Source organism: Ischnura elegans, chromosome 13 (assembly GCF_921293095.1).
Source record: "Ischnura elegans chromosome 13, ioIscEleg1.1, whole genome shotgun sequence".
In the NCBI taxonomy this organism is placed as follows: domain Eukaryota; kingdom Metazoa; phylum Arthropoda; class Insecta; order Odonata; family Coenagrionidae; genus Ischnura; species Ischnura elegans.
In genome coordinates this window covers 7,255,185-7,278,321 of record NC_060258.1, presented here as the reverse complement: position 1 = coordinate 7,278,321, position 23,137 = coordinate 7,255,185, and the positions used below count along the sequence as shown (strand labels likewise).

The 23,137-nt window shown below is 39.2% G+C and overlaps 1 protein-coding gene across 1 annotated transcript; it reads right to left on the bottom strand.

Annotated features, from left to right (window-relative positions):
• Positions 1 to 251: 251 nt before the first annotated feature.
• LOC124170426 (gastrula zinc finger protein XlCGF8.2DB-like) lies at positions 252 to 2,834 on the bottom strand. The gene is made up of 3 exons (XM_046549147.1): positions 2,457 to 2,834; positions 1,800 to 2,255; positions 252 to 1,626 (listed from the first exon to the last, which is right to left on the bottom strand). The coding sequence occupies exons 1-3, from the start codon at positions 2,832 to 2,834 to the stop codon at positions 1,444 to 1,446; spliced, it is 1,017 nt and encodes a 338-aa protein (XP_046405103.1). The 3' UTR covers positions 252 to 1,443.
• Positions 2,835 to 23,137: the final 20,303 nt, after the last annotated feature.

Below are 23,137 nucleotides of genomic sequence, written 5' to 3'. Positions count from 1 at the left end.
CTCCCACCCTCCGATAACATCCCCATGCACTCTGCCAATGTTTGGACATCTTCCACCTCCATTGCTGCCTTTTCTCGCAACTTCACCGTTCTAAGGTTAATGGCCCACGATTATCCTTGCTGTCCTATTGACGGTGTATTCCGACAAATCGTGTCGAATCGCTCAGCCGCGAGTGAAAACAGAGAAATAGGAATAAAATTGCATATTTTTTAACAATGAAAATAAATAACATGCTGAATTCATCAAATTAATAAACTCGGCCATAAGCCTTTTATTGTGCACTGATAACACATTGTTTACAAAATGTGGACACAAGAATAATTATTTTGACATAGAATATTCAAAGAACATATGATTAATTCTAAGAAAATTCAGAGCCAATTAGAAGATGACAATTAAAACTGGACTTAAAGCCAGAAACATTGGAATGAATAATGTGGACGTGTTTAAACAAAAACGTGTAGTGTAGGCTGCTTCATCCTAATCTGATAGCCTGGGTGTGCCCTTTTCTGCAACTACTCTCTTTCAATATTCATTACGAAAATCCAGAAACACATTACTGGGCACGCATTTCATAGAAACATGTAGATGGCCCATTGACACATTATCATCATTCATTTCTCGTTGTGCAGGCGAAAATTAACCATTACACTCCTCCGTGTAGCTTTGCATGAGGTTTAATTGGAACATTTGTTACATTTATTTAAATTATCCTGTCCGCAAGAAAATGTTGCATGCGCAAAGGTGACTTATCAGAGTGAAACCACGCAACATACAAAACATGAATAGTCTCTCAATTTAGAGCGCGTGTGGAGGTTGGGATTAGAAATAACAGCGAGAGACTTGGTGCAAAATACGCAATAATAATAATAATACATCACAATTGTACGTTTACACATGTGGTGGTCAGAGCCTCTATTTGCAGTGATGGACGAGATGGGGACTATGCATAAACAAGGCTGCGCTCACACGTGTGAGCATGTATGTATATCTGTCAAGGTAACCACTCACTGCAAAACACTTCCAACAAATGCTACACTGACAAGGTTTATCTACTGTGTGTACGAATGGGTTACTAGGTTGCATCATGGCGTAACAGACTTGCTGCAGACGTCGCAGAAATAAAGCAACTCTCGGTTTATTGTACATATGTCTATATCAAAGAGGCTCTTTGTCGAGAGGGACACTCAAATTCGCCGCACGAGAAGGGTTTCTCCTACGCGTTGTTTCGCATGTGACTCTTAAGTAAACGACTCTGAGTGAAAAATAATTTTTGCGGATTCTGCGTGAAAAAGGTGTGTGCGTTTGCATGTGTCCCACCACATAGCTTATTCTGTAAAAAGAATTTTCTTACGCTCTGGACGACTAAGGCTTCTCTCTCGAGTGTATACGAAAATGTGTCACTGAGTGGTTCTTATTCGAGAGAGAATTTTCACACTCGTGTCATGATTTAATGCCTCTCTCACCCATATGCAAACGCATGTGACTGTTGAGAGAACATCTTTTTGTGAAATGCTTGCAGCAAATGCTACAAGAATAAGGTTTCTCTCCCGAGTGTGTTCGAATGTGTGAGGCGAGCTGACTTTTCCTAGCGAAAGACTTTTCACACACATTGCATATAAAAGGCTACTCTCCCGAGTGTTGTCGTAAGTGACGGTTGAGATGACTACTCTGAGTGAAACACTGGCGGCAAATGCTACAAGAATACGGTTAACCCCCGTGTGAGTACGAATATGTCCAACTAAGTGGCTCTTATCCGAGAAAGACTTTTCACACTCATTGCATGAAAAAGGCCTCTATCCCGTGTGTGTTCGCATGTGACTTTTGAGAGTGCCCTTCTGAGTGAAATATTTCTTGCAGATTCTGCACGAGTGGGGTTTCTCTGCCGTGTGCGTACGTACATGTCTAACTAAGTCGCTCTTATTCCAGAAAGACTTTTCACACTCGTCGCAGGAAAACGGTTTCTCTCCCGTGTGCGTGCGTACATGTCGAACTAAACTACTCTTATCCGAGAAAGACATTTCACACACGTCGCAAGAAAATGGTTTCTCTCCCGAGTGTCTTTGAATGTGTAAGGTGAGCTGACTTTTCCTAGCGAAGGACTTGCTGCACAGGTTGCATATAAAAGGCTTTTCTCCCGAGTGTTGTCGCATGTGACTCTTAATATGATCATTCTGAGTGAAACACTTGCGGCAAATGCTACAAGAATACGGTTTATCCCCCGTATGCGTACGAACATGTCTAACTAAGTTGCTCTTATTCCAGAAAGACTTTTCACAATCGTTGCAAGAAAACATTTTCTCTCCCGTGTGCGCGCGTACATGTCTAACTAAGAGGCTCTTAATCGAGAAAGACCTTTCACACACGTTGCATGAAAATGGACCCACGTGATTGCGTACATTTCTAATGCTAGATGACTTTGAAGATAAACTTTGTGTAGTTGATTTCTCTCCTACTGTGAAACTTCTCGTCAATAGTCTTGTATTTGTCTCGTCCCCTTTTCCTCCGCTGGTTTCCTTGATGAGCACATTTTCTTTTGGCATGGGCTCTAGTCTTTTCCTCTCCTGCCCACTTAAAGCCTTTGAGATGGTAGGCTCGCAAGAACTGCTGTGTCCGCCTGATGGAAGTGCTTCCAGAGACACACCTACGAATGATGATTCTGCTGCAGCATCAAAATTACGAGCAACAAAAGGAATTTTCATGTGTTTCATTAGCTTCTTCTTGTTGTTGAACACATCTCTGCAGTTGAAGCAATTATATGAATCTTCGTTTGAACTGTAACTGTTCCCTGGATTTTCGATCAAGCAATTAAGTACCTCGCTGTTGCCTCCCATGATGGTCTCACAGCCACTTCTGTCATTTCTACTAATTCTGATAAACCTAAGGTTATGCGAGGTATTTGGTGCATCACAACCACTTCTCTCCCCAACAACAGCCATTGCGGCTCCACCTCTGCTGCTTTTAATTGATTCAATGTCTTTGGTATTACATTGTCTGTCATCAGGAATTGAGCAACTTGATATCTCATAAGTTTCAAAAGCACTACATTTTTCCAAGTCTTCATCTATCAGATTTTTCTTTATCTCTTCATGGGATGTTTCAACCTTGGAATCAATCTGTGTCACCGAAGGTGTGGGACCAATGCAGTCATCAATTGAATGATTCCTTAGATTTCCTTCTGCAAGCACATATGAAGTCGATGTTGTTTCCTCGGGCATTGCTTCGGCAGTCGGGACCCCTAGAGAAAAGTTCAAATAGCAATTAACACAGTCAGCCATGAAATTTAAGACTACATCATCTTCTATTTAAAATCCATTGAATGCATGGTAAAATGCACAAGTCAGGTGGTACAACTGCTGCCCAACTTGGACTTGAACCAAGGGACTCGATATAAATGAATGGAGGGGAAAAGAACACATATCATAAAAATGACGAGGGCAACAAGAGTGTATAGAACAAAAAAGACTAAATCATGGGTTAAAATGATACGTACACAAATAATCAAGCACACACATATGACTTCCAATTGCAGGAAAAGAATAAAATTATACCCCTTTCAGAATTGGTCCTTTAAAAAGGGAAAAATATTTTCTTTTCAATCGAATATTTAATGATCGGTGAATATTTTCTAAATTAAAAAGGTTCCTAACAATGCCAATCACAATAAATTTTGTGGTACTACAGATGAGTATCTAGAAAAATTATTTTGAATTTTTCCTGGATTAGTTTTTATAGAGGTAGTTTAAAATTCAAAGATAAATGCAATGGACAAACAGCCAAAAGAAACTCCCTTGAGTGAAATATACCCAACTGTCATCAGATAAGCAATGGTTTGGAGCGGCACCAGGGGCAGATATTCCAAGTATGGCACGCAAGCCTGAGCTCTTATTTGTGTTGGGATAGTAGCATTTCCAATATTTTTCATCATATGCAGTTTAATCATTTCCCAAGCTTTCTTCTGCAGAAAACCACTCCCAATAACTTCAGAAGATATTTAATGAACCTTTAAAATGCCAAGAGCAATGGAAGCAGAAATTTTCAATAATTAGTAAAAAAAAGACCGAAGGCTGCCATCTTGTATTACGTCCTGCAGTGTAGTTTTTGCACAGAATTGGACGTCCACTACATCAACGTCAATTTAAGTTGTTGTAGGATGTAAGCATATCAGATTTATTTTGGCTATCCCTTTCAGCATCAATGGCATAATCATGACGAATTTTAGAAAGAATAAGGACTAATTTATTATTTTGGGTCAGTATGACATTATCGTCAATTCTTCTGGGAACTAAAGAGAGATGAATTCCCTGCTCTGCTTTTGCAAGGTAAAATTTCTCTCCAAATTCATCTCTTATTTCTTTTTTTTGCACCAGCGTATAAAGACCTTTCTCTTTCAGCAATTATTTTGGCTAAGGGAAAAATAGATTTTTCCTCCCTGCTGTTCATTATATACATTGATGAACTCTGCTCCCGCATTAGCAGTATAACACGTTTTTCTGCTGACGACCCTGTCATCTATCGTGAAATTAGTGATCACTCTGACTATGAAATTCTATCAATGGACTGAAACAACGTTCATTTGTGGAGCCAAGAGAGGGGACTTGAACTTAATCTGAGAAAATACATGACGGTACATTTCTTGCTGAATTCGTGTATCTATAACCATGCTTATGCAGCGGATGGTATTAACATAGAGGCAACATACAAAGTGAACTGCGTGGGAGAAACGATAACCTCGAACCTATTGTGGGGAACACACATAAGAAATATTTGTCGCATAGCCCTGAAGAAATTATGATTTGTCAAGCGTATTGTGGGAAGATTTTCAGATGAGAAAGTAAAAGAAAGGTGCTTTTTTGCACTCATCCGACCGCACCTCGATAATGCAACGAGCGTATGGGATCCGGCGAAGAAAGACTTAATCAGCAAACCGAAAAAAATACCAAGGAAGGCTGTGTGGTTCGTCAGAAAATGCTACCATTGTACAGAAAGCATTACCCAGATGTTATGTGAATTGGACTGGGAATTATGCAGATTGAATGTAGAATTATTTGATTGATATCAAGAATTCGGCTGTTTCTTAGCCATACTGATTTCATTTCTGGAGCACACCTATAAATTTAATATTATGTCAACCATATTTTCTCCTCCAAGGAAGCTTCATGCCTAGTTGTCAGTAAAACCTAACAAAGCACCATTGCTAATCCCAAGGACAAAAGGGTGAATAGGAATGCACTCATTTAAAAGATTTTCGCTAATTTTCCCACGAATTTAAAATGGTCCTAAAGCAAAGCTAATTTTTGCCCTCATTTGACCAAGTTCCATGCTTACATTTTCAATGAACCCTGAAATTTACTTTTCATACCCAATTCTCAAACAAAATGCTCCATTCTGGCTTTTTGGGTTTATAATTTTGAGGATTCGCAACGCTTTTCATCGGCATTTCTGGAAAAAAGGTGTGTGGCTACAAAGAGTAAATTTTTTCCTTTCAATAAACTAGTCTCCAAGCTTGGTTGAAGCAAGGCAGCATCCTTTTTATCGATTAGATATGACTCTTTAACCGTCAAAAATGCCAAATAGAGAAATTAAAGAAAAAATTCTTAGCCATTGGTCAGTTACATACCCAACAATTTCAGTGGAACAAAAATATTTTGTTACGGAAGACCATTAAAAACGATTCAAATGACTACGAAACAATAAGTAAATATAAAACTTCTCCCCTATCCAATTGCTACTTAAAATAAAGACAACAGGAAATATGGATGGATGACTAATTCAGGTTCTTCATCCTTCAGAATCAGTCACAATAAGGCCGATTTCAGAAGAGACCACTATCCACATTCCTACATTCTCCGCATGGCACAAGGAAATCCAGAGTTTTCTCATCTGAAAGCGGTCTGAGTTTCACGACCAGTTGACGCTGTTGATGCTGCAGTGCCTGGCCGGTTAGAAATGGGCACAGTGGAGAACACCGCATAATTTGACTGGTATAAAGGCATCGGTAGGGACATCAGATTATATTAAAAAAACAGCACCGCGCCATCTGAAAGTGACCTAAGCCTTACTTGTATGCAACTATTTGAGGCCCTTAAAAGCACTCATCCATGGCTTCCATTGCGGACTTATGGGACACTGTCAAATTTTCAATAATTGCTCTAGTCACAGTAAAATTTGGCTAAACAAAAGCATTTACCTGTAGATCTTCCACATTAACATCAATCCCGCCAAGTATAGAGTTATTTGCAACACGTAAGAGTACTCACCAAATGCTGACTCATGGGCAGTAGTTGAACTCTCAAATGGGTCCCCATCCTCACTTAAAGTATGCTGGAAGTAATCATCAAGATATTAGTCATGCACGCAAAGAGATTCAGGACTTTTTTTTGAAAGGAGTGATTTAAACTTTTTTATGCACCACATTATATCAAAATTTGGAATTCCACATAAATTTTTTCCTTACAAAATAAAAATATTTTCAACACTTCAGGGAATTAAATATTATTCCATTTTTTTTCAACATGTAAACGGTCTTTGATTTATGTTCCGCCTGCATTGTGATATTATCTTCATTAGATAGCTCTGCAATGGATGTATTTTAGTTCATGTGATACCATGTAATAATTAAGGTTTCTTTGGCAATGAATGAGCTGAAATTTCATAATGGAAACTAGGCATCTGAATGAAAAAATGGGATAAAATCTGACACTGCATTGCCGAAAAAGATTTCCACATAGAAAAATACGAGGGGCGTTTTTAAAGTAACTACCATTTTGACATAGAAAACAAGAAGTAAATTCTTTTTCAAAAATAATTTATTCACTTGAAAGGCCACACTTTACTTTTCTACATAATTCCCAATGCTATTGAGGCATTTATCGTATCTTGGGACCAGCTTTTGTATGCCATTGTTAAACACGCTTGCCGCCTGATTAGACAATCACTGCTTCATGGTCATTTTCACTTCATCATCATCGCAATGGTGCTGATCCGCCAGATATTTCTTCAAGTACATAAACAAGTGTTTGCTCGGCACTAGAACGGGACTGTATGGAGGGAGGTTTAATTGTTCCCAGCCAAAAGAAGTGATAAGGTCTTGAGTTTGATTGGCTGCGTGAGGACGGGCATTATCATGGAGCAAAACGACACATGTACTCAGCATGCCACGCCTTTTGTTTTGAACAGTGCATTGCATTTTTTGTACAGTCGCACAGTACGCTGCTGCATTTATTGCGTCGCTGCAAGTCAAAAAATGGACTAGCAACACACCCTTAATGGCAGGACAGCACCATTCCGGTGATGACGAAGTGAAAACGACCGTGAAGCAGTGGTTGTCTAGTCGGGCGGCAAGCTTCTTTGATGATGGCATACAAAAGCTGGTCCCAAGATATGATAAATGCCTCAATAATAATGGGAATTACGTAGAAATGTGGGGTAAAGTATGGCCTTACAAGTGAATAAATTAATTTTGAAAAAAAAAAATTACTTGTTTTTTTTATGTCAAAACGGTACTTACTTTAAAAACACCCCTCGTAAAATTTTCAGTGAAAATCATGGAGATAATGATGAACAGCTGACGTTTGTAAAATGAAAAGTAGAAACAAATTTTGAAAAGTGCTACATGTAAACATCAAACCTAGGACATTAACACCGGGCTACCGCTCCTACTTGAAGGGAGACCATTTCTATGGGATTATATTAGGTATATAAATGTTGAACTGCATTCCACTTTTAAAACCAGTGGTTATAAAACCCAATATGGGAGGAGATTTGTGGACAGCTCCCAATGAACTACAACACTACAGAGTTTGATTGAAATTTGAGACCTGATTTTCTTAATGAGCAATGAATTATCAGTCCTGGGATATCATATTGTAAAATAAACGTCTTCATGAGGCATGATTTATTGGTCACAGGATAGTTTATAGTAAAATAAATATCATATTGATATTTGCTTTATTGGTACCAAGATTTAACATAGAAAAATCTAAGGCAAGAAAACTACAACAATTAAATTAAAAATAAAGAGGAAAAAATGACTTATTTTGAATTAAGAATATGTACTTGTTTCAGTTATAAGTAAATTATAATCGAAACTGCCTGTAAATACTCATGCATCAGCCTAACTAACAAGGGGAGACCACTAACCTTGCTCCGCCTTTTTCAATGCCGTAATTTTTATGGCCTTCCGAATGGTAAACACATCTCTGAACTAGTAGTGGTTCCGTTGTATCGGCCTTAGTTTGGCTGCAATTGATTAATTTTCATGAGGTACTTTTCACAAGCCGCCTATAGATCCATAATATCTCACCTCTTAGCAGACGGGTCAGGTGGGGTAGTGGTAGCGTTTCAGGCTACCACACAGGGGGCCAGGGCTTCATCATGGCCATGTATTTTGTTGTCTTCATCGTGATCATACAGCGCAACCTTTTTCAATAATTTCAGTAAGGGTGTTAACCTCAAACGAAATTACCAATTTAAGTAGATGCTAACAGTGAGTTTTGGCTAATAATTCATATTGGTGAAAAAATTTCTGCAATGGGCTCATTACATTTTCTTTTGTGTTCCGTTGAAATTTGTACGCTTTTCAAACGGTCAGTCTCGGCAGGAAGTCAGGCTCGAATGGCTGACGTCACACACAGCTACTTTGCTGACTGCATGCTTTCAGTGAACGCCGTTATCCAAGCCGTGCTTGAATTTGTGGATGCTGTGGTGACAAATGCCTTCGGATTGTGATTTTGTGAGGGCTAATTCTAATACTGTGCTTAATATGAGTGTTCTGATGCTCATTTTTCATCATTAATTAATAGAAGTCAAGGCAAGAAAAAATCTAAATAGGCAGAAAATAAATCTAATAATGACATTTTTAGTGCTCCGAAAATTCAAGGAGTCAAGTGGGCAAGGTAAGAGTTAATGCATATAAACTATGATAACACTGTAAAATATGTTAATTGTACTTATGAGTATATTTTGCATCAAATACTCAATTCTGCTACCAATTACTCGGCCTTTGTTGGCTTCCATTTTTATTCAAATTATACCCTCGTAAACGCTGAAATGGTTCTTGAGGGATACATTTCATATTATATTAACAATCCCTGTCACACAATGCTTGATTTTTTATAAGTTTTACAGGCTTTTCATAATTTCTAGGCAAAAAACAATTGCGACTAAAGGGAACTAATATCTTAAAATAACTAATTTTATTCCTCTCATATTCGTCTGCATCGTACCATAGAATTGCGAATTGTTGTCAATATTTATTCTTGAGAAGATCACTGAAAGGCCTCTTACACACGCACAGAATTTCGATAGCCAGTAATATACCGGCCGATATTTTACCGGTGAAGCGCTGCTTGCACACACGCCGGATTTTTACCGGTCAAAAGATAAGTTGCTTGGTTGTTGAGCCGGCGCCAGAGATCTGTAGTGGCAATGGTCAGTAGCTAACCGACTTTTTACCAGTGCCAGTGTGCGGTTGGTCGGTGTGCAAGCTTTAATGCCCTTCCATTGGTCACTATTGGAATGTGGACAGCCAGAAAATGTCTCTTGTGGCAAACTTCCATATTCAAAAGAGTAAATCAATGACGTACATGGGATCTCTAGGTATTCCTGAGTACCTCTTGTGGTAATTTCATTATAAAGTCAATAATATTTTTGTTTCCACCAGCTCCAAACTGCCAGCTGCGCATGTGCTCGAGAATATTTCATCAACAAACATTATGTTAGGCATATATGATCTTGTTTTTTCTGGGCGAATATTTCTTATAAATATTTCTCGGGTTTCTAGCCGAGTGAGACTTTTTTGGTCTAACGTTTCGACGGAACACTCTTCCATCGTCCTCAGAGAATGAATGTGCTGCAGGCCTGCCTTCCTGCGCTTATATAGCCGTTCAAACCGGGGGGCATTGTTGTCGCCTTCTGTCCGTTATCTTTTTGATTAACGGTTTCGGTTAGTGGTACTTTTCTGGGGCCACGAAATGGTCAGGTCTACCGGACGGAAGGGCGACCCTTTTCCGAACCCTTTCTCGGGCTCTCAGAGATAATCCGGGTTCTCCCGAGACGGGCGTCACAGTATGAGGTAACCGCTGCCGATATGACCTTTCGTATTACATTTTTTACTTTACTAATGCCAGTACTTGGAGGTAAACAATTACAACTATCATACCCATTTTCGTTGAGCGATGAAATGCGTCTTTTGATCGAGGTTCTACGATGAGAAATAAGGATTTTACGAAAAGTGATTAAATTGACGCCCATTGCCTCCGCTGAATTGGCAACGCCGAAATTTTGTGAGTGGAGGGGGAACGCGAAAAGCTCCTTTTTCTCCCCCCACCCCAATTTTTAGCTTGTCCACGTGTTTCAGGTGACGAGGTTCCTCAAAGGTGTTTGGCAGGGTGTGAGCTTTCGCTGACCTTCACTACTTCATTTAATCTTCTGTATCTACATAACTCCATGCGAGCCAAGGGTGTCTGGCAGGGAGTGACCAATCACCAAGATCACCACAAGCGCATGGAAAAATAAAAGCCTGTAATCGCCATCTACATAATACCCTGAGAGCCACCGCTATGGTGTTTGGCAGGGGGTGACAAATCACCAACATGCAGCATGCAACAGGACCGCCACATGCACACCGCACGGTCATAGAAATATTAGTGTTTGGCAGTGTGTGAGTTTTCACCGACCTGCACTACTTTATTTATTCTTCTACATCTGCATAACTCCATGCGAGCAGCCTCTCGGGTCATTGGCAGGGGGTGACCAACCACCAGCATGCAGCACGTAAAAGAATCCCCACTAGCGTGCTACCCAATGGATAAATGAAAGCATATAATCTACATCATTTTTAACGTGCACATTCATTCGTAGTTTGTAGATTTATATCATTGACGCTATTATCGCGGCTCTTCTATGGCCAAGGGAGACAACCGATAAATTCAAGAGCAGGGTCTTTTCTGACGAAGTTAACCATATCTTGCGGACGCCAACGTACTACGGAAGATCAGATCATATAAATAAAATAAGAGAGATAGATTGCAGAACAGACAGATTCCGAATGTCATTTTTTCCACGATCAATAAGAGATTATAGCGGCAGCAATAAAACGCGTAAATAGATTGCATGACTTGTAGTGTAGCCACTAACCTATGTAAAACTTACTGCATGTTTCCGAATTTCTATTCTATATTCTATTTCTAACATCATATAGTAGTATAGTTTGTTATTATACGGGACGTTTCTTGGACGGTGTGGTGTGCATGTGGGAGTACAAATGCATGCTGCATGCTGGTGATTGATCACCCCCTGCCAAACACCCTAGAGGTGGCTCGCAGGGTAATTTGTAGATGTAGATGAACCGAATGATGCCAATATCTACCGCTACATATTACTCTGCAAGCCTCCTACAGAGGTGTTTGGCAGGGGATGATCAATCACCAGCATCCAGTAAGCAAGAGGCTACCTTCTGGCTACCTTCGTCGGAAAATAAACTGCCCTTGGATTAACATATCAGGTTTAATATATTTGCCAGTCAACGGTAAGACAAAGATTCTTTTCCAGTTGTTCTAAGAGGTTAATTACACTAAGGACCTGGCAGCTCTTCTCTCTATGCGTTCTAACTTCTATGCTTAAAGCCTATTTCATGAGGATGACAACATAGGTAGTCATTGATCACCCCCTGCCAAACAGCCAGGTGGTGGCTCGCAGGGTATCAAATATATGAAGATGTATTCCGAATGGGGTCTGGGGGATAAGTAGCTAATATCTCTCACTTAGTCGTCACACTCTCCTAGTATCCCTATAAAAAACCTAAGTTACGATTATCTTCACCTGTCATTTCCCGAATATGTTTCCTCCACCATAGATCATTATTGAGTCTAACTCCTTAATCTTTTGGAGTCTACAGACTCAAATTTTGTACCTTGAATGAAATATCTTCGTTGCGGGTATGTTATGTTCAAGAATTCACCACTCCGCAATTTTTCAAATTTAACTTTAACCAGCACGCATCGTAACATGCTTGGACTGCTGTCAGTTTGTTCGTTAATTCACCCCTATCTTCAGTGCAACGGATTTCCGTGATTTTTACTAGACAGATTGATTTTATACTTTGCTATTATATGAAAAACTAAATTAAAATTCATAAAAAGTAAACTGTTGCCATCTATTCTCCCGCGAAAAAATGAAATTAGCGGAAACTTCCCGTTTTTTCCGGACAGACCTTTAATATTACTTATGAAAGATATTTTATGCAAACCGTTATTTATGGCATTTTTGAGGTTGGGTTATACTTATTACGTTACGAAAAAAACCAGTACTTGTTCGTTCTACATCATAGAAAGTTTGATCATGCTTTTACAAGTACGTGTTTGGGTAACAAATTCATATGTTTTCCTTGAATAAATCTGACGTTATTTGAAAACTGCCGTCTAACTGCCACCACACGGTCCAAAAAACGTCACCTATACTTACAAATTATACTACCATGTGCCGTTATAAATAATAATAGAATTAACAACCATGCGCTAAGTTTTACATAGGTTAGTAAGCTGCATTACAAATCATGCAATCTTTTTACAAGTTCTATCGCTGCTGTTATAATCTTATATTGATCGTGGAAAAAAAGGCATTCTGAATCTGTCTGTTCTACAATCTATCTCTCTTATTTTATTTATATGATCTGGTCTTCCGTAGTATGTTGGCGTCCGTAAGATATGGTTAACTTCGTTAGAAAAGACACTGCTCTTGAACTTATCTACAAGGTTTAGTCTACTTTTCAATCTACGGTCCGACAAAGATTCCCATCCGAGTTTATCTAAGAGGTCAGTTACTCTAACAAGACTATCGTAACGGCCTTTCACATACATGGCAGCTCTTCTTTGCACGCGTTCTAACTCTTGTCATTAAGCCTTTTTCATGAGGGTCCCAAACACTGGCAGCGTATTCCAAAAGTGGTCTAACGAGGGAAGAGTAGCTAATTTCTCTCACTTTGTCGTCGCACTTTCCTAATATTCTTTTAACAAAACCCATTTTACGATTAGCTTGACCGGTTATTTCTCGAATATGTTTATTCCACGACAGATCATTATTGAGTCTAACTCCTAGATATTTCACGGATTCAACAGTCTCTAATTGGGTACCCCGAATTATATAGTTACGTTGTAGGGAGTTGTTCTTCTTCCAGAAATTCATAACGACGCATTTTTTTTTTAATTTAGTTCTATCTGCCAATCATCGCACCAAGCTTGGATAGCAGCAAGGTCATTCGTTAGTTCATCTATATCTTTGCTGGAACGGATTTTTCTGTAAACTACAGTGTCGTCTGCAAATAATCGTAACTTACTGTGTACTACTTCGCCAATGTCGTTTATATAAAGAAGGAATTGGAGTGGGCCTATGACACTACCCTGAGGAACGCCAGAAGTGACTCTAACCTCATTGGAGACTGCACCGTCTAATACTACTCTTTGGACGCGGTCGCTCAAAAATTCTCTTATCCAGGAAATGGTATCATCGTCTAGAGTGTCTAGACCGTAAGATTTCAGTTTTATTATTAACTTTCCGTGGGGTACTTTATCAAATGCCTTTTTGAAATCAAGAAAAATTGCGTCTACTGGAATGTTGTCTTCCCCGGAGACTAAAATATCGTGGGCGAAAAGCGCTGAGTTTCGCACGATCTGCTTTTCCTGAATCCATGTTGAGTTCCCATTAATAAGTTTTGCGCGTCTAGGTGTCTCATTACCGAGCTGACTACGATGTGTTGAAGGACCTTGCATGAGATGGACGTTAAAGATATCGGCCTGTAATTAGATGGCTGTTCCTTGTCTCCACTTTTAAATATTGGTGTTACATTAGCGATTTTCCAGTCATTAGGTACTTCGTGTTGCTTGATGGATTTACTGAATATTAACTGCAAGTAGGGGGCAATTTCTGAGGCTAGTTATCTATATACGCGAGAAGGTATTTTGTCTGGACCAGGTGATTTATTTGGACTGAGCGATTTCAATATATTTTCTATTCCGAGCTCACTAATGTCAATAGCTGGCATCTTATGTATACAGGGATAGTCATCGGTCTCGGGTGAGTTCTCGGAAGGCTCGGTGAACACGCTCTTGAAGTAGGAATTTAATAAATTGGCTTTATCGTAACTGCTTGTCAACACATCTCCATTATCGTTTCTCAGCGAACACACGGTAGATCATTTTCCTTGAACTTCCCTAACAAAAGACCAAATTCTTTTGGGTTATCTCGTAACTGCTCTACTAGTGTTTTTCTTTTAAAATTCGTGAACGCATTCCTTCGTGCCGGCTTTAGATAACCTACATTTTTTAGTTTATTATTAAGTCGAGATCATTAGGGGATAAATCCGTGCTGACTCTTTTCATCTTAGTACGGCATACTCTCTGTCACCTCAATGAATTTTTCCTTTCCGCATAATACCATCTCGGTTCCCTACCTTCTATTTTGTTTTACTAGGGATGTAGCTATATATTGCCAAAGTTACGAGCGATATAAACGCTTTCCAAGTACCCACTACCTTTAACATTACCATTGATTATTGAAACACGGGGAAAGCATTTTTCAGATAACTCTTAAACCAATCAAAATAAGCCTTTTTAAAAATGAAAATTGTACGTTCCGTTTCAAAATTTCCAATAGTATTTAGAGAAATCTTTGCTATTTGGTCACTTATTCCCTCAACAGTGCTCACGTTTATTACCTGATGAGGTGTATTTGTCGCTAATAAATTAAGAATACTCTCTCCTCTATTTGGTACGGTTGCTATTTGAAATAATGAATCTGATGTATTAACGACTCTCAGATCACTTTACCCCTTTCTTCAGGAATGAAACCATGCGCTTGTGGTGATCTTGGTGATTGGTCACCCCCTGCCAGACACCCTTGGCTCGCATGGAGTTATGTAGATACAGAAGATTAAATGAAGTAGTGAAGGTCAGCGAAAGCTCACACCCTGCCAAACACCTTTGAGGAACCTCGTCACCTGAAACACGTGGACAAGCTAAAAATTGGGGTGGGGGGAGAAAAAGGAGCTTTTCGCGTTCCCCCTCCACTCACAAAATTTCGGCGTTGCCAATTCAGCGGAGGCAATGGGCGTCAATTTAATCACTTTTCGTAAAATCCTTATTTCTCATCGTAGAACCTCGATCAAAAGACGCATTTCATCGCTCAACGAAAATGGGTATGATAGTTGTAATTGTTTACCTCCAAGTACTGGCATTAGTAAAGTAAAAAATGTAATACGAAAGGTCATATCGGCAGCGGTTACCTCATACTGTGACGCCCGTCTCGGGAGGACCCGGATTATCTCTGAGAGCCCGAGAAAGGGTTCGGAAAAGGGTCGCCCTTCCGTCCGGTAGACCTGACCATTTCTTGGCCCCAGAAAAGTGCCACTAACCACGGTTTCCATTCCGTGCTTATCGTGTACCCAGAATCGCGATTTACTTTATTCCTCTCCAGCCGAATCTCAATGGCTTCTTTAAGGAGACGATCCCAAAACAAAGGTGCCTTAGAGATCACTCGAGCCTCATCGAAAGATATTATATGATCTTCCGTTAGGCTGTGTTCAGCGAGGGCCGATTCCTCCGGATGGAACAGTCTTATACACCTCTTGTGCTCTTTAATTCGTGTCTCTACCGTGCGCCCAGTCTATCCGATGTACACTTTCCCACACTGACATGGGATACGGTAAACTCCAGGTGTTCTGAGTCCCAAGTTGTCCTTCACACGCACTAAATCCCCACGCAGTTTTTGCGGTGGTTTGTGTATAGTTTCAATATTCCGCTTTGCTAGAATCCTCGATATTTTCCCGGCCACAGTTGAGACATAAGACAGACAAGCTCTTGCTATGGGTTTCTTATCTCTGGAAGGCATATCTGGAACGAGGAAGCTTTCAACGCGGTTATTCTTGTGCTCTGTGTTAGCTCTTAACAGGGCGAGCGAAATCTCTTTCTTCGTATACCCATTTCGGAGGAATGTTTCCCGTAGGTGATCTAATTCTTGTGGGAGGCTTTCTTTGTCTGCTATAATATTTGCACGATGCAGGAGGGTAGAGAGAACAGCTCGACAGTCGTCATGAAGACCAATGATTATGAAGAAAAACTTCGACTTGTTCTTCAGGATAAGGCATATCGTCCTTTAAACCGTGACCGCACTGACTCCGTAGTCAGAAAGACTATTGAACTCATTAAGAAAGCAGGTTTACCAATAGAAATCAGAAGAAACCTTGTGCCACAAGCTCCGATACCACCAAGACTATATGGACTGCCAAAAGTTCATAAGAGAGATATACCCTTAAGACCCATTGTGAGTGCAATTGACTCTCCCACTTATTACCTGGCCAAATACCTCACGGGTTTATTAACTCCCTACGTGGGAACATGTGAACGCCACATAAAAAATTCGTCGGAACTTGTGAAGATCCTGCAAGATTTCCACTTGGCTCAAACAGACATCATGGTCAGCTTCGACGTCGTGTCTTTATTCACTCGTGTTCCATTGAAGGAAACGCTTGAGCTTCTAGAAGATCGTTTTGGCCGTAAGACAGTGAGCCTTTTTCATCATGTACTAACGTCCACATGTTTTCTCCATAATCTAAAATATTACGAGCAAGTGGATGGTGTACCAATGGGATCACCACTCTCTCCTGCAATAGCGAATTTCTATATGGAAGCCTTCGAAGAAAAAGCCCTTGCCTCAGCGACGCATAAACCAACACACTATTTCCGATATGTGGATGATACATTTATTGTTTGGTCTCATGGATCTAAGGCTCTGCATAATTTCCTGAAACACATGAATGAATAACATCAAAATATTCAATTCATGATGGAGATAGAGAAAAACAACAGTTTACCCTTCCTCGATATTTTAATCCAAAGAAAGGAGGACGGAACTTTAGGTCACCGAGTTTATCGGAAGCCAACACACACTGACCTGTACCTAAATGGCTTAAGTCACCACCATCCATCTCAAAAAAGAGCTGTTCTCTCTACCCTCCTGCATCGTGCAAATATTATAGCAGACAAAGAAAGCCTCCCACAAGAATTAGATCACCTACGGGAAACATTCCTCCGAAATGGGTATACGAAGAAAGAGATTTCGCTCGCCCTGTTAAGAGCTAACACAGAGCACAAGAATAACCGCGTTGAAAGCTTCCTCGTTCCAGATATGCCTTCCAGAGATAAGAAACCCATAGCAAGAGCTTGTCTGCCTTATGTCTCAACTGTGGCCGGGAAAATATCGAGGATTCTAGCAAAGCGGAATATTGAAACTATACACAAACCACCGCAAAAACTGCGTGGGGATTTAGTGCGTGTGAAGGACAACTTGGAACTCAGAACACCTGGAGTTTACCGTATCCCATGTCAGTGTGGGAAAGTGTACATCGGAGAGACTGGGCGCACGGTAGAGACACGAATTAAAGAGCACAAGAGGTGTATAAGACTGTTCCATCCGGAGTAATCGGCCCTCGCTGAACACAGCCTAACGGAAGATCATATAATATCTTTCGATGAGGCTCGAGTGATCTCTAAGGCACCTTTGTTTTGGGATCGTCTCCTTAAAGAAGCCATTGAGATTCGGCTGGAGAGGAATAAAGTAAATCGCGATTCTGGGTACACGATAAGCACGGAATGGAAACCGTTAATCAAAAAGATAACGGACAGAAGGCGACAACAATGCCCCCCGGTTTGAACGGCTATATAAGCGCAAGAAGGCAGGCCTGCAGCACATTCATTCTCTGAGGACGATGGAAGAGTGTTCCGTCGAAACGTAAGACCAAAAAAGTCTTACTCGGCTAGAAACCCGAGAAATATTTATAAGAAATTATGTTTGGCGACTGTATGGCAATCTCTGGTGTACTAAATCTAACACTAAGTTGGGATCATTTAACTTTGGTGATCATTGAAAAGTAGATTAAACATTATTCTTAATCTTTCGTAAATTATTTTCCTTCAAATAACTTCAATAAAAATTGTTTTCGATCAAAATCCGTTTGACTTATTTAGGAAGACCGCAAGAAAAACTGTTTATCACGTTTACTGATGTTATGTATCTTATATGTAACAATGGAATTCAGTATACATATAGCACTAACATTAAAATGATATCCACAGCTATAATACTATGTTTTCCGCTGATTTTTGGTCATCTCGCCTTGCTGCAGTAAACCAGTTCCTTCGAATATGAGAATTTAGGGGCACAGCATCAAAACGTTTTCCAGGATTTTTCATTGTGGTCGATTTACAAAGCCATAGAAAGCAATATATATGCACCTTCTTCCAAATTTCCTCCATTTTCACCCTCATTATTTCTTCGCTGATGCAGGATCACCGGTTTGTAGAAAGGGTTAACGGGTTCTGCGAGAAGTTCGCTGTGTGTGACTTCAGCATGCCTTCAGCAACCATCGTGCACTTTTAGAGCATTTGAGCTGATCCTTGTATTTTACACTTTCTGCTTAGCCTTTCAAGGGTTGCATTTTTTTCATATAAAAGCGCTGAAACTGCTGCCAGTAACCCCTAGGGGTGTACTTTCATTTAAGACGGTAAAAAAATTGGTGAACAACTCTATTGCAACAACCATAGACATGAGACTATTTTTTATCATCATAATGGCGTTAAGGTATTTAAGCAGTGTCATTTCAAACACAGTGATACGAGGACTACACTAGCAAGGGTTGGTGTGTGCCAAAATGTATTTTTTTAATTAATTATACTGATCAATGTCCACATAAAAAATGAAAACCACTCTTGAGAGAGCACATGCAATTACAAGCTCGCAGCGATCAACATGTGTACAAACATAATTAATAAGAACACAAAACGATTATAAAATGCCATTTTTTTCGAACACCTGTAATACACTTTACTCCAATGGAAGTTTACTTAGACAGTACCTATGTGCTAATAAAGAACACTCCAAAATATAACTTCAATTTATAAATAGAGTGATATAAAAGTTGATGACCCTGGACCGCTGCCATAAAATACGTCAACCCTCATTAACCAAGGATTTCAACATAGTGTGTACATTCTGGGCTAGAATGGTCTCGTGTATTCCTAAAATGTACTTTGACCGTCTTTATTGCGAGTTTTCAAAGTTCGAAGTATAGCAGCTAATTTTTTAAGAACAGCAAGAGGAACCCAGCACACGTGGCGTATAAATTACGCCGCATGACCGGCCGTGTACCACCTGTGTACCTTTATATCTGTATCACCCATAAGGTAAAAGATTTAACTAATTTCTACAAATAAAGATAAATTTTAAAGTATAAAATCGAGTGTTATCATATATCCACATAAAATAGGCAAAGTATGCCATTCACCCGGTTGTGTAGAAATAACAGTCGCGCCCGCTAGAGGGTTAAAAGCAACAATTACACCAAATGTGTCTTGTGCTCGCCGCTTCCCAAAATCTTCCGTAGCCCTTCCATTGTAATAACAAGAGGCCCACCAACAAATGTCATTTCTTAAAAAAAAGCCACTGTTATAGCCCCTACTAATCTTTTGGTACGTTTTTGAAGAGAGTAGCAAGTGGAGCCTTCATTTCTTCACGTTGGAAATGACACTGCTTAAATACCTAAACGGCATTATGATGATAAAAAAGGTCTCATGTCTATGTTCGTTGCAATTAAAAATTAATGAAAAAGTTGATGACGTATGAGAACAATGAAGAGAACAAAATATATAGCCATGACGAAGCCCCTAACCCTGGTCCCCTGAGTGGAAGGCTTTAATACTAACCACTACCCCAACTGACCTGTATACTGAATAGTGCGATATTATGGAAGTATACGTGGGTTGTGAGAAGTACTCCTAGAAAATTAATTAAGTACAGCCAATCTAATGCCCATTCAACAGAACCGCTACTAGTTCAGGGATGTGTTCACCATTCCAAAGGCCATAAAAAATACGGCATTGAAAAGGCAGAGCAGGTTTCATTATCTCCCCTTGTAAGATGAATGGAATTTGTAGAGAGGGTCACTATACTTCCAATAGAGAGTACCACTGGCATTGCAGGAATACGGCTTTCTGTTATTCACCACAGGGAAAAAAGTGGAGCTTGGTCACTTGTCAAGATACAGCTTTAGGTCATTTGCATCTCACCCCCCTCCCATGCGATTACGGCAAACAAGTAGGCCACTTGCTGAGGTACCAATAAAAGTAGCATAAACGTGCCAAACACTGTTTGCTCGTGGCCACTACATTCCCACTTTCTTTTGTGTGCTATTGAATGCTAACCAGTTACTAACAAGCATCTATGAAAGGAATTTGACAACAAAATAGTGGGTAGCTTCTGAAAAATCACAGGTATTTTATGTCATCATGTGAATAACAGCTAACACATGAAACACTATGGGCCACCAAGGAGCCCCACGTCCCCACTGGAGGGCTAATAAGGTTAAGTTTATTGGTCCCAGGATTTTATATAGTAATGTATAAGGCAAGAAATCTACTACACAAATGAACAACATAAAAAGGAAAAAACAGATTTTTTATGATGAGAAAACTTATTTCAGTAATTAGTAACTTTGAATCAAATAGATTACCTTTAAACCTGCGTAAAAATCACAAAATCCTCGCAGTTTCCATGATAAAAAGTTTTACCCACTACCTCCTTCAACAATTAATTAAATTCCATAACAATAATTCCATACATACCTGGGCATTCTCATCTGGAGATGGTTCCTCCTTTGCCCCGACCAGCGTCCAATCCAGGTCTGCCACCATGGCTCCCCTGCCCTGAGCTTCCACCTTTTCGCCTTGGGAAGCAGTTAAGGTATTGGGCTACAACATAAACCCCAATCATCATCATTGATGATTGAGATACAGAAATATTAAAATAAAACTTTTAAGAATTTCTCATACGAATAAAATTAAAGTTAGTTTCAAATGGATGTATTCTTTATATTACCTGCAAGCTGCCTTAAGGTAATTAATGTCAGGAATTTATAATATTTATAATTATTTTGTTAAAACTACCACTTTACTACATTCCTATTACTTCTTATTTTCATCGCAAAATCCCTGCAAAAGCCTCAGGGCAATCGTTTCTGGAGATGCAGAAATCCAGATAAAATCTTATTCGTAACAGTAACTTATTTTATGAAAAAACTTTGCATGAGAATCCATAGCTCATAGGTAATAACATACATTTATGGAAAATAAATAGGGTCTATAATGGAGGTTAAATTTAGTGTATATTTTGGTTTATAATTCAGTTTAGAGACATCAAACATTTTGACAAATAAATTAAACTTACTCAGAGATGATATAATAGAAGGCCATTCTGAGTGAACAAAAAAGAGAAATCTGTAGATAAACTCCTTATAGCACAAAGCTTGCATAGCTTCAATGGGAAAATATGAAGGTTCATTTACTTTGCATGGACAACTGATGAGAGGGGATGGGAAAATTTAGCCATCATGAATTTTGCGGATTTAGACACAAAGTGTCCTTGTTGAGGTAAGACATTACAATATACCCCAGAATGACTGGGGATATGACTTTTGAACTCACGAAATGTTGCAAATTGTGTCCCAAAATACGAATTTTTATTTTTTTTGGAGAAAATTTTGAAACTGTAATTTCAAGCACAGGAAAAAGCATAACATTAAATGGAATGGTTTCAATTCGATTAAAATTAACACAAGTGGGAGTATTCCTTAGGTATGTGGACAAGTTCAGTTCCTCATAGCATAACTAATGTTGCGATACCATCGCGGGAGGATGGCATCGCATGTTTTTGATTTGCTGCAATATATGGCAATCTCCCATCCTTACTCTGAGGGAATAACTATCTATTTTCTCTCTGAGTTGAACAACAGAAGAGCAATGTATGCAATTTTTTCTTAACAACATCACAAATGGAATATTATATTAGTTGAGGAATCTGAAGCATGCCCCCAGAACTGTTGTAACTCCATGAGCATTAAAATCAGATTTCAGTGGTAAATTCCAAGTAGAACTGTCCGCTAGCCCGGCACTAGCCTGATGAATGCACCCATGGACTGCACGTGCCTGAATATCTGCTGTTTTGATCTCTACCTTTTAGCTTTGTCTGTCAAATAACTGATTTTTCAGCAGCAATTGTAAAATAATGCTGCTGGTATCTCAGACATTCTAGTTATTTTGACGAGTTATTGTAGTGCCGAATGAAAAATTATGAAAAGGGGCAGGGCTTTTCCGTATCAAATAGATGGATTTTATTGCATCGATTAAAGTATGGTACTGTTCCAATTCTGCAATTGTCAGGTAGCTTGGGAAAGGAAAGACTCGATTGAAAAACATTGGAAATCTTCGAAGCATCTAACTGCTGCAAAATTTGGTAAGTATGGATATTCTTTAAAGTTAAAAACATCAATCTCTATCTGCATCAACTGCTGCCATGAAAAAAACCAAATTGATCATCATTTTGGAAAGTGGGTAGTATGAAACTTTCTCAAAGCTGACATTCTTCTCTACAAATTGGAAAATGAGCACATGAAGTCATTTTTGAACGACAGAAATAGAAGGATCAACAACTTTCCTATTTCCACATGGTGATTTATTGAGACCGACCATGGTTTCGTTGCAGCGTAAAATTATCAAGGTCGCTGTAACAAAATCATGGTCTATCTCTAATAATCACCATGTGGAAATAGCAAAGTTGTTGACCCTTTTATTCCTGCGATGATGGATTTCCACAAAGTTACACCCGCTACTGTTAATTATTTTTGAATGAATTTGTTGATGGCAAGTATAACATTACAGCAGCTTTTTGTAAATTAAGTCAAGGCATTCTAATCCTTTCCATAGTAATAGGAAAACTAACATTTTATTTACCACTTTGAATAATTTTACCTTGCTACAGGTGCTGGAGAAATTTCCTGCATTCGTCAACTAAGGGATAAATATATTCCTGATCTAAAATACAATGATAGGTCAACATTATGACTTAACTGAAGGACAAGTAGGTGATAGTTTTTTGCAATAAAATAATGAACAAGAGAGAAGAAAATGTTTTTGTGATCTAGCTAAAAATTGTTGAACTTCTTGATACTCCATTGGACATTGTAGTTGGTGACTTGTGTACTTTGGTGTTTGTGTACTTTGTGTACTATTCTAGATGGGCAGCTAAGGGGAAT

Excerpts from the sequence above, each read along its gene's own strand:
- LOC124170426 (XM_046549147.1), bottom strand. The coding sequence starts at position 2,834 with ATGGGAGGCAACAGCGAGGTACTTAATTGCTTGATCGAAAATCCAGGG. Across the intron at positions 2,256-2,456 it reads TATTGACGAGAAGTTTCACA|AGCAACTTAGTTAGACATGT; the intron begins GTAGGAGAGAAA and ends TTCTGGAATAAG. Across the intron at positions 1,627-1,799 it reads ACATGCGAACACACACGGGA|CCTTTTATATGCAATGTGTG; the intron begins TAGAGGCCTTTT and ends TCGGGAGAGTAG.